This window comes from Hyaena hyaena, unplaced genomic scaffold (assembly GCF_003009895.1).
Source record: "Hyaena hyaena isolate Hyena2069 unplaced genomic scaffold, ASM300989v1 scaffold_166, whole genome shotgun sequence".
In the NCBI taxonomy this organism is placed as follows: domain Eukaryota; kingdom Metazoa; phylum Chordata; class Mammalia; order Carnivora; family Hyaenidae; genus Hyaena; species Hyaena hyaena.
Window position 1 is genome coordinate 1,552,173 of NW_024080799.1, and position 12,999 is coordinate 1,565,171.

At 39.5% G+C, this 12,999-nt stretch overlaps 1 protein-coding gene across 1 annotated transcript in view; it reads right to left on the reverse strand.

Annotated features, from left to right (window-relative positions):
* KLF12 (Kruppel like factor 12) overlaps positions 1–12,999 on the reverse strand; it is a 241,689-nt gene that overhangs the window by 62,596 nt on the left and 166,094 nt on the right. Inside the window, exon 5 of the mRNA XM_039240081.1 lies at positions 2,859–2,921. Within this exon, the coding sequence (XP_039096012.1) occupies positions 2,859–2,921 (63 nt within the window). The remainder of the gene's footprint in view (positions 1–2,858; positions 2,922–12,999) is intronic.

Here is a 12,999-nt window from a genome sequence, read left to right on the forward strand (position 1 = left end):
ACATGGATGGACCTTGAGGGTGTTATGCTGAGCGAAATAAGTCAGGCAGAGAAGGACAAATATCATATGTTTGCACGTATAGGAGGATTAGGAGGAACTTGACGGAGGAACAAGGGGGAGAACAAGGGCGGAAATGGTGGGGGAAAGGGAGAGAGGCAAACCATGAGAGACTCTTGAATGCTGACAAAAACTGAGGACTGATGGATGTGGGGGGGAGGGGGGATGGGCATGGAGGAGGGCACTTTGGGGATGAGCACTGAGTGTTATGTGGAAACTAATTTGACAATAAAGTATTTGTAAAAAAATAAAAAATAAATAAAAAATAAAAAATAAAAAATAAAAAAAAAGAAATATCTCCAGGTCCTTGTTTATGAATTTCAATATATACAAAAGCAGTAACTCAACCCTCTGTTTTTCCTACTAATTCTAAGTCTTTACTCAGAAGCCTTCTTCTCTGGGATAGAACGGGTCTTAAATAGAGTTGATAACATTTCCCTCTGATATAAGTATAGCTCCTTAATGCATTATCCACATTTTATTACATGTTGTTATTTATATGGTATCATATAATATTGTGTATCATATATACGTCACACACACACACACACACACACACACACACACACACTTCACCTGAAAGAGAGTGAGCCCCTTGAGGATGAAAACCATGTTTCATTTATCTTTCTAATCTAGTGCTCTTCACAGTGCCAGGGACTGTAAATAAATGCTGCTGAATAAATAAAAGTTGAATTTTCTCAAGGCTAGTAGTAAAAATCCTTTTTGTTTTTCATGGATTACTTCTCTGGAGATAAAAGTGGTTTAAACTTACTAACCAAATAATGGGCTATGAATTATGTAGGAACGAATTACCATTATTCCAATACTTCAGAAAGGAAGAGTGAAGGAAAGACTATTTGTTATTTACTTAGTGATCGCCACTTAGCCATTGAGAAATCAGTTGTTAGAATGTGATAACTATTCATGTGTACTTATCCATTGGCTCATGCTGCTCACTTGGGCATCACATACTCTCTGTATGTAATAAAGTTTCTTTAGTACAGTATGCCTTGTACTGAGAAGGAATATCAGTTCTGGGCGGTCAGGAAAAGACCACCTTTCTCCCTTTCCATTTATGTAATGGGTGTCGGCATTATTATTCTCTTGACTTTCCAGGTCTGACAGGGGACAATATGCTTTAGTGACTGAGAGGGATGATGAAGGATGCCCCTGCTTTTAGACAGTGTATACCCACGTGGCTGTATTCCCTGTGCTCCATTTCCCCCTCCGTGAAAAAGAAAAGCGCAATATTTAACAACATCACTAAGCTATTGTGAGGGTTAATTAGATTTAATGGGGGAAGGGAGGTGAGCTGATTACACACTATTCAGATTCAGAGAATCATTATTTTGTGTCTAAAAATAATCCTGATTTAGGAGCAAAATTAATTTGGAAGCTCAATCTTTGGTAATCATCTTCCCGTACTTAAAAAAAGCCATAGTTTTTAATCAAAATCCCATTCTAAGCACAATTCAGTGAAGTAAAATTGGAGATCTGTGAATTTCCATTGACTCCTGAAGTAATACGGTACAAAGTTCAATTTTTTCTTTTTCTTTTCTTTCGGTTTTTGAAGAAGCATTATGTGTAGAAAGGTTAATTTTGTGGAATGGAGTAATGTAAACAAAGACAGTACATTAATTTTTTGTTTCACATGAAACATTTGTGAAACACTTTAAATTACTTCTTTAAAGAATTAGTAATCGAAGTTTTGCGACTGAAATAACTTTTCAGGTCATTTCCTCTAAGTTCCACCTATCTGTATTTTTTTCAAGAACGATTCAGTGCAAGAAGATCTTCAATCCATGTCCTAATTCCCGGACCTCATGAATGTTACTTTCCATGGAAGAGTGAATTCTGCAGATGTGATTAAGGATCATGAGATGGGAAGATTATTCTAGGCTATCTAGGTGGGTCTGAGATGTAATCACAAGTAAGTGTCTTTGTAAAAGGAAGGCAGAAAGAGATGTGACTACAGAAAGGAAGGAGACAGTGTGTGGCATGGGAGGCAGGAGGAGAAAGCCATGTGATGTGGGCCCATAAGCCAAGGACTGAGAATGACCCCTGGAAGACAGAAAATGTCAAGAATGGATTGTCCCCTAGAGCCTCCAGAAGGAATCAACCCAACTGACACCTTGATGTAGCATCAGTAGATTCCTTTTGGATTTCTGACCTCTGGAACTTTAAGAGAATAAATGTATATTCTTTTAGCCAAAAAGAGAGAGGGAAAGGAGAGAGAGAGAGAGAGAGAGAGAGAGAGAAAGAGAGAGAGAAAGAAGAAAGACAAAGAAAACAATAAGGTCTTCATATGCCCCAAATTAAAAAAAAAAATCCCTGGATATTTACACCTAAGATCAGAGGAAAAAAATAATCTAAATAGCAATCATCAAAATTAATATCATAGATTAATTTACTACAAAAATCTTTATGAGAACTGAAAGTTGGTACCTAAGAAAAATCTGAGTTGTTGCCTAAATATCACTAAAAAAATGTACAATATCTTCCCAAAAAAGGAAACATTCTTTAAAAATGTAACAGTTGATAATCCTAGAAAATATACCGTATCTGTTAGGAGAAAAATGTTGCACTCCGGTTTTGGTGACTGAACTCTTTTCACTGAGAAGGAACCTGATTGCTTTTCTTTAGAACTTTCCAAAGGAAAGGGAGACTCTGGTTCAATGTGGATATTCAGTAGAAATGTATTCTCTACAGAGAAGTAGAAATAATTCTCTTCTGTTTTCACGCAGACCTATTAAAACTTCCCATAAGACTCACCCATTTTCATAACTTAGATACATACTCACCAAGCAAACTTCTGATTATTCATTCGATTTCCCCGGACCCTTGATACTGGGGACGGATGTACTCTGTAGGCAAATGAGAATAATCCAGTCATTTAAAAAAGCACATTCCTGATTACAAATGAATAAAAAAAAAAGTTCTGATTATAAATGATCTCCTGTAGGTATGCTTAATGCCCCACAACTTAATCACCTCTTAGTAAAAGAATACAATTCATTCCTATGCATCCACACCTGCAGTCTCTCTTTCCTTTTTTGTACCACTTTTAACATAACCACTTGCCACAGGGTTTACTGTGAAGACCCTCAAGTTCAGGACCACCAGTTTCATTGAATGACAGATTCACTTAGTCCAACAAAAAAGTTACGGACTAGCTAATCCTTGCCAGGTTTAGAAGTAGGTGAAAGTAATGAAAGGTCTGATGTTTGCCTTCGATGAGTCCCAACTGCTATGTCCTCCCACAAGGGATGCCGGGGGACACTAAGTGCACATTCCCTGAATCAACTACTAGAATTCAATCCCTAGGAAGCAGGATAATGAAGGAGATCAGGATATACTACCCCCAAATATGCTACTTTGGCAGAAGGATTATTTCGAGTTGCAGACAAGTAAGAAACAGCAGACACAGGAGGAGGTCTATACTGTCCTTTTATATGCCTAAAAATAAAAACGTCAATTTTCCTTAGTAAAGGAGATTTTCATTTGTAAAGGTGTCCTGCCCCACCTCTAATACCACGAAGTGCAACACAAAACTCTTTTCATTTTCTTGAAGGTACAGAGATGTGGCTGAGTAAACGATCCTTATTTACCATTAATTTCCCCCATCTGTTTCCTAGTTACTTTCCTACCCTCCGCCCCACTAGAAGCTCAGAACACTCCCCCTTTCCTTTTGACTAGTCACGTCACAATTTATCGCTCTTTGTTAAATGGTATAGAAGATCCCAATTTTAACCTTTGAGTTACACATTGCTGAGCATTCTCGCATGTATGCACGTTACATGTGTAGATGTGTTTTTTGCCCCTTCTCGCTAATCTGTCTTTTGTCAGTTTGTGTGGGTCAGTGTTTTGTCAGTTTAATTTGCGGGCCCTCAGACCTACAACCTAGGAAAATAAAAGGTTTTTTTTCCCTTCCCCTACAAGTAACTTCATCCAAATGTCCAGGAACAGCATTGGAGAATGGGAGAGGAAGGAAGGGTGAACAGTTATTTCCAGGAGAAAACCTTTCTAGATGTCATGCTCTGCAGCTGGGCTATGAGGAAGGTAGTCAGTCGAAAACTAGCGAAATAACGGCGAAGCAAAAGCTGTATTGTTTTACGAGCTTCCAGGGTTAGAGTCATCCACTGGAAGAGTTTAGATTTCCAAGAACTGCTGATATCTTCCAATCAGGAGCTAGCGCTCACCCTCCACCTCTTTGTGGGTGGCTCACTGGATGAAATATGCCCTACTTCCTGCTTCCCTGTGGCCAACTTCCTGCTTTGTTCTATCTTTCTTAGGATTTGTGAATCTAGGCCGTCTTTCGGCTTGTGTTATTGTACGTCCCACACATTTCTCTTATTTGCAAGAGAGAAAAGAGAGATTTTAAGCTGGTCTTTAAGTCAGAAGCAGCGGCTCCAAGATTCAGTAGAAGCCCAGTTCTCTATAGCTGTTTAGCAAGCGAAAATCATTTCAGAACAGATAGTACCGTTCTGGCCCCTCAGAAGGGCCAGATGCAAACTTCCTGTAAATCCAGAGGCAGACTGCACTTTGCACTCGGAAGGCTTATTTCTTTCAACATCCCTTATTAACATTCTTTTCCTCACAGTGCTTCTCAATGGCTGCTGCAGCTGGGCGGCTCAGCACAGATTTTCTGCTCTGCATGGGGGAGGGGATGTTAATTATGCAGAAAGATGGAGAGGGGCCAGACAGCCCCTCTGGTGAACTGTCTCATTCAAGCACGGCCCACTTCCTGCTGTTTTTGCAGCTACAAGGATCACCTGTTGGTCTTGGCGTCTGGCCAAACTGGGGCCCGGCGGAAATGACAGACTCAGCTAGAAATGAAAGCCAGCTCATATTCCGGCACCCCAAATTGGAGAGAAAGAAAAAAAAAAAACATGCCACAGAACTGCCTAAGAATTATACAAAAGGTAGCAAGACTCATTTTTCTCTTTTCTTCTTTCTTTCAATCTATCTGCTTGAAATACAAACATCAAAAAGAAATCGTGAGCCAAAAAATATTTCCCCAGTTAAATCCCCCTGACCTAAGTCCTCCTAACGTTCCCCACATCCCCACTTGGGTGCCAGAATCCTATTGCCTAAATAAAGTTCTAAGGAGTAATAACCCAAACACTCACAATTCTTTAATTCATTCCACATCCTCTAACCAGGTGAAGTTTCATGATAGAAGTATATTCTTCTTGAAGTTTCTTATTTATATATCAGTGGAGGAAAATGGGCTTGTTTAACTTATAATTAAAATATTCTCTTGGCATTTGGATCTTTTAACAAAATCTCATTGATCCATCGTTCAAATACTGTAAGTAGGTAATTTCTATCATGGTTTAGCAGTCTACAAAGAATTCTATGTCAGTGTGTGTATGAACAAATAATTACAAAGTTTCTTAAATTAAAACGGTAAAACAAGAGAGCTTCTTTTCCTTTTTGAAACGGAGTAAATTGATAACCTGGAGCTAGCTTCATTTGATGAAGCAGACCATGAAGGTTTGCATTTCAGCTACTCCCCAAATTTTATTTCTTCAAAAGGATACGCAGTGTTTTTGTGAGCTCAGTCTGGCCATCACCTCCCTTCTTTCCACAAATAGCAGCCAGGCAAGGTAGCAAAGTCAAAACCCCGGTAGGAGAAACCACCACCTCATCTGCATGTCATGCATTATTCATGACCTCCTGATTCCTGCACCTGCATCTAGGCAGGAAGCTTGCAGGGAATGTTCATTATTCTTCTCTTAGCCTCACACAGGCTCGATTACTGCTAAGCCACTTTGTTCTGTAACTAAGAGTTTCAGGCCTTGGTACTAACCTCTGGATATGGAAAGAAAAAAAATCACCATGCTGAAGAAAAGAGCAATTCTGGTTGTTGTGCAACATGTACTGAATCCTACAACGTGCTGTTCTGAGACTGACAGTTACTGTCAGATGGAAATGCTCACATTTGGTGATGTACAGTACATAGAAAGAAGGGAAGCCATACCATTAAGGGCATGTATACCAACTGTTCTATTTACATACACTTACTCATCTAAGGAGACAGCATATTTATAATTGTGCCCAGCTCAGGGCTTAATTTAGTTTCCTTGCTAAGCATGTGAGAACTTTCTAAATATCTTAATACAAAAATGGTTCTTCTTCTTTGGGTATAAGCTCCAAAGAACCTGACCATGAAATCTTGTATTCTAGTATTTATTATTAAATCAAGCAAATATGATCACTCTGCTTTTCAATGTCTTGAACATTGAAAACATGTTTATGAACATTCCTGAATGGCTAGTGGCAGGAGGTAGGATAGGAAACCCAACACTCAACACAAATTACTGATGACTAATGAACTGCTGGGGAAGGACACCATCTACTTTTTTACTCTCCCCACCAGGGAAAAGCTATGCAGCTTAAATCCAATCTTACAGCCCCAAATGAAATTAGGATGAAGTGAGTACAAACTGTAGGGGACACCCGGTGGCTCAGTCAGTTAAGCATCCAACTCTTGATTTCGGCTCAGGTCATGATCTTGCGGTTTTGTGGGTTTGAGTTCTGCATCGGGTGCTGTGCTCTGACCACGCCACGCTGTTTGGGATTCTCCTGCTCTCTCTCTGCCCCTCCCCTGCTTGCACTCTCTCTGTCTCTTTCCATATAAAGGAACAAACAACAAAAGAAAAAAAGAGTACAAACTGTGGAACCAAGCTGCCTGGGATTCCAGCTCTATCACTTATCAAGAGAGTCATGTCATTTTTTTTTTAAAATTTTTTTAATGTTTTTTTTTATTTATTTCTAGGAGAAAGAGAGAGACAGCGTGAGCAGGGGAGGGTCAGAGAGAGAGGGAGTCACAGACTGAAACAGGCTCCAGGCTCCGAGCTGGCAGTCAGCACAGAGCCCGACGCGGGGCTCGAACTCACGAACCACGAGGTCATGACCCAAGCGAAAGTCGGACGCTTAACCGACTAAGCCACCCAGGCGCCCCACGAGAGTCATGTCATTTTAAGGCAAGCTGCCTAATCTCTCTGGGCTCCAACTTCCTCATCTATACAAATGGCAGGAATGGTGGCCACCTCCAAAGGCCGTGAGACTTATATGAGTTAATAGCTGTAAAGCATTTAGAACACTGCTTGGTATCCAGGAAGCAGAGAATACACATTGGCTATTATCACAAGCAGTGTTGATTGGATTGGAAAGGACTGGAAGATGAACCTGGAATATCCAACTGATTCTGAGTTAAGTAACTTGCCAAAGTGACACAGCTAGTCAACAGCAAAATCGGAGCTTGAACACAGTTATGTCTGACTTACGCTATTCCATGTGAACATCAAATCCTATGAATTCATACATATTCCCTCCACACTACCCTAAAGGATGCCATAAAGTGAATTAGCACCAGAGGCTTTAATGAGAGATTGTGTATTTCTTTAGGGCCAACTGAATATTTTATAATGTAAGTAAATGCAAAGGGAAAGTACTAGTTCTCCTGGACTAAAATTGGCACTGGATGAAACACTAATCATAAGGGTATTCATAAGCAAGTCATAGTGATAGAGTGGGTATACTCTTCTCCCTTCAGCTGCTTAGGAAAATTTCTTATTAGTGTTGCTATTTAAATATATTAGATATGACAAATGTAAGGGTTTGTTTTTTAAAATTTTTTTAAATTTATTTTTGAGAAAGATACAAACAGCAAGCAAGGGAGGGGCAGAGAGAAAAGGAGACAGAATCCCAAGCAGGCTCCATGCCATCAGAGCAGAGCCCAACGCGGAGCTTGAGATCATGTCCTGAGCCAAAATCAAGAGTTGGATGCTTAACTGACTGAACCACCCAGGCGCCCCCACGTGTAAGTTTTAGATATACACATATATCTAAATATAAATTAATCTATATATTATAGATTTTATAGATTATATAATATATGTATTATATAATTGTATATAAAATCTAAATATAAATTAATTATAAATACACATAATTAATTCTAGCTATATCTACTTCCTTCCTTCCCATTTTTTTCTAGAACCCAATTCAATCTAACTTCAAAGATGAAGCCATCTTTTTCTTGGTCACCAATGGCCTCCGTGTTTTCAAATCCAATGGTTAATCCTCAGTCCCCATCTTCTCACACTCAGTAGCAACTGCTGTAAGTGATCACTTTCTTAGCAAAGCTTTTTCTGCTCAGCATCAGGGACATTTTTCTGTCTTTCTTCCTCCTCCTTTTTGCGTTTGTGTGAATTTCCTTTTCTCATTCTTTTCAACCATAAATGTTGGTGTGGTCTGGGGATAATCTTCCCATGACCTTTCTCTTTCTTTTTTCAACTCACTCCCTACCTAAATCTCCAATGTGGCTGTCCTCACCTACTTGATGATGTCATCCCTTCTATGGGGCTTAGATGCCATCCATATTATAATAACACTCAAATTTCTATCTCCAGCCCAATCGCTAGATCTTCTCTGAATACCAGACTTGGGTTTTTCAATCTTAATCTACCCTTTTCAAAAAAATATTTTTTAAAGTTTGTTTGTTTTTTTTTTTTTTTTAGTTTCAGAGAGAGAGAGAATGACAGCGTGAACAGGAGAGGGTCAGAGAGAGAGGGAGATACAGAATCTGAAACAGGCTCCAGGCTCTGAGCTACCTGTCAGCACAGAGCCTGACGCGGGACTCGAACCCACAAACTGTGAGATCATGGCCTGAGCCGAAGTCGGACGCTTAACTGACTGAGCCACCCAGGCGTCCCAAAGGTGTTTTTTCTATATCTTCCAAGACATAAAAATCCCAGCATCATTCACACAGTTGCAACGTTGGAGTAATACTTGAGTTCCTTCATGCTCTCATGTCTCATATGTTAGAAAGCCTGATTAATACTGAGAAAACTCAGAATAAACTATTATTTCACAGACCGATAAAATATTTATTGTAGGTAATTACTCATCTAGCATTATAGATTTTCATTTTCAAGATCATGAGAAATTATAATGTACAAATATTTTCTACTCTTCAGTCCATTTTGTCCTATTATATAATAAAATTATTAGGCCCATATTTTCATCCATAAATTCCTCCAATTATTCAACATAATACACACTTTAACACCTCAGCTTAAAGAAAAGATTCTGTGAAAGAAAAGACTAATCTAGAAATAATTCTACAACTATTTGTAAACATCACAATTTTCCTATACACCATCACATGAAAGATACTTTTAAAGTAACCCTTGGTATTGCTTCCTTCTTACACATAGTTGTACTGAATACAAGTTCTCATGATTGCCCAGGTTTGGATGTTTTCATTGCAATATATATATACTATACTTAACCAAATAAAAATATGTTTGTGACTCCAGCATTTAAATTAAGTGAGTCCTATTTATTCTAAGCTTTTATCAAGCTAGTGATTAGATGAACATTAGAAATATATATATATATATATATATATACACACACACACATACACACAAACATACATACATATATACATATATTTTTTGTTTATTTATTCAAGAGAGAAAGCCAGAGAGACTGAGGGAGGGACAGAGAGAGGCAGAGAGAATCCCAAGCAGGCTCCATGTCAGCATGGAGCCTGATGTGGGGCTCGATCCCACAAACCGTGAGATCATGACCTGAGCTGAAATCAAGAGTTGGATGCTTAACCCACTGAACTATCCAGGAGCCCCTGGAATGACATATATTTTTAACAGTCCCCCCACCCCCCCTTCTCATTATACTGTAGTCATTCTCTCTCCTGCAGCCATTGATACTATTTTTAGAAGTGTGGTCTATCCTTAAACATATTGAAAGAATGTGATAATTGTTTTCACTGTTTACTCTAACAGTATAAAAATTGTGAAAGTATAGTGTTTTGCAGGGAACAACATGTATTTCTGCCAGACATCAACAGAATGAGGGATTCTAGTAAGAAACCATTTGGTTTGCACACTTGCATCATATTAATTCATCCCAGCCTCATCTCCCAACTTCTCCAACTACTCCCTCTGTGTCAGTGACACTGAAGATTCTCCTCCTTCTCTTGTTAGCTGGTTAGCAGATGTTCAACTCTAAGAAGCCACTCCAATCTCCAGGTCTAAGTTAACTCACTGTAGGTTCTCCCGGCACGGGTACTTAGCACATGATAAATTAAGATGACATTTGTTTGTATGCTTATTTTGTCTGCCTTTCTAAATAGACAGTATGCTCCACGGGGGACAAGGAAGCTTTTCTCTTTTTGTGGTCACATCTCTATTACCTGTCACAAGTGGGCACTCAGTAAACAACTATTGCCTGATGAGCCTTGTTTCCCTGCTAGACTGCAACTTCTAGGATGGCTGGCAATGGCCATGTCTAAGTCACCCCTGCATCCTCGGAGCTTAGTGTATCATTATTAGTAGCAAATAAACATGGGGCTAAGGAGTTAGTGATTGGAGCAGTCAGCTGGAGAACAATAATGTCAATCTTTCCTCTATTGGTCAGAGCCATATAACCATCACTCAGATCTTTATTTATTGTATACCTATTATTTATTCATTTATTCAAATATTAATTGAACATCTACTGTGTCAGACACTGTTCTAGATTCTTCAGTCCTATGAACTGTATTAGATGATGGAATATTACATCTATAAAGAAATGGTTCGACTTCAAGGAGCCTACAGTACAACCATGAGTTTGAACAATAATTGGCCATCATGTGCAATGTGATAAATGGCCATGAGAGCAAATAAAATGGGTGTCTCAATTAATTAAGCTTTGGAGTAGACCCAGAAGTTTCCCTAGGACAATATGGACAGGCAATGAAGGATGGAAATGGGCAAGAGCAAAACTACAAATTGTTTTGGGTGACTAGAGTAAAGGATTTGGCAGGTCTACAGGGGTAAGGGGTAGTGTAGTAACAGGGCCTTAATCAGGGACGATCTTGTGTACTGTGAACTCAAAGAGAGTTAAAGGACAGTGACCAAAGGCTTTTAAGGTTAGAACTGACACAATCAGATTTGTACGAGAAAAGTCACGTTGGCAGCAGTGTAGAGAGTGGCCTGAAGACAATGCAACATTACACAGGAAGAGCCTGAGGAGCCACTGGAAGCCTACTGTAAAACCTTTGATGAGCAAGATCTAAGATGGCGGCAGTAGACATAGTGGGAAGGGAGAAGGAGGAAGAGGAAGATAGATACATATTAAATTAGGTGTTATTCCTGGGGCTTGGTATAAATATATGCAAGATGGGGGGAGGCAGGGCAGAAAAAGGGAACAATTTTTGGTGAACCCTTAGGTCTGTGAATTGGGTGATCAGAGGAATCAATATAAGGAATAAAGGTTATGTTTTGGGATTAAAAAAATACAGTAAGTTTCTGTCCCTTGCATATACAGATCTGAGGTTCAGCAGAGAATTTTAAGAAGAGAGCTGGAGATGTGAGCACCCTTACCAGATAGTCAATGAGCCCTGAATTTCCTGGAAGTAGAATATAAGTGAGAAAGCCAGCAGGCGAAGGTCAGAATACCAGGAAACTGTACATCTTCTTGCATGACTTTAAACCTCTTTTCCTACTCATTCAGGGAACACCAGAGGTCCCTACTTATTGATGGGAAGTTGGTGTTTCATGATTCAATTTAGGCTTATAAGATCTTATAACCAGTCTTAAGAGAGGGAAGACATGATCTCTTCTACCCTTCCTTGATGTCAGGAAAGCCAAAATTAATCTGTTTATCCTTCAGTATTGCCTTGGGTAGTAAATGGCCCCAAGAGCAATTCTCTCAAGTGTCTCACAAAACATGGAGTCATCCCTGACTGAACTTCTCTCTCCACTTGCAGCCCATTCTCAGGCCTGTCCACTACACTACCTCCATTCTATCTGCTTTTCATTCCCATAGCCACTGACCTATTTTGACTCACATTTCTCACTTAGCAGGACCATTCCCAAAATCCTCTCTAGTCCATTTTCTGCACTAGAGTCACGATGATATATTTAAAAGAGCAAATCTGTTCTTCTCACTCTACTATCCCTTCAGTGACTTTTCATTGCTCTTGAAATACACCTAAATCTCAAGTTGGCCTACATGCCAATGATCTAGCCCACTGGCCTCTACCTCTCCAGCTTTGCTCTCCCACAATATCACTCTTCCTCACACCCTGCACTCTGTGATCCAGTCGGCCTGGCCTTCTTTCAGCTTCTCTCTCTTAGCTCAGTGCCTCTGCGTGTTTTGTTCCTTTTATACAGAACCTCCAACGCCACCCCTTCACCTACATAACTCTTCCTCAGTCTCATCTCTCAGCTCAAATGCCACTGCACTTTCCCTGATGGACCAAACTGGACCATGTCTCTATGTTATAGACTTAAGTTATTCTCTCCATTTGTTCTTCACAGCATCTATCAGGGTTATATACAGTTACATAAAGAAGTGATAATTTGGGGCACCTGAGTGACTCAGCAGGTTAAGCGTCCAACTTTAGCTCATGGTCTGTGAGTTCAAGCCCCATGCTGGGCTCTGTGCTGACAGCTCAGAGCCTGGAGCCTGCTTCGGATTCAGTGTCTCCCTCTCCCTGAATATCCTCCACTTGGACTCTCTCTCTCTCTCAAAAATAAACATTTAAAAAAATTAAGAAGAAATGAAGATGAAAAGCAGGAACTTTTTCTCCTTAGCTCTACACTATATGCCCAGTAGTAAGCCCTACATCTGGTACAAAGTAGGCCCATATTAAATATTGCTCTAAAAATGAAACAAGATAAAGGAAACCCATAATAGTGGCTTTCTTATTTTTCCTAAGGTTTGTTCTGGCACCATCTAGAAATATAAGTCAATGTATACAATAATTTAGTATCTAACTTAATTTTAAATATATATATATATATATATATATATATTACAGCTAAAGTATAAAGTGGAAGGTGAGTGAAAAGGGATGTGGCCTGACTGTCATCCAAACAAAGCTTTGGCCCCACAGGAGATGGATTCTTTAGATCCACA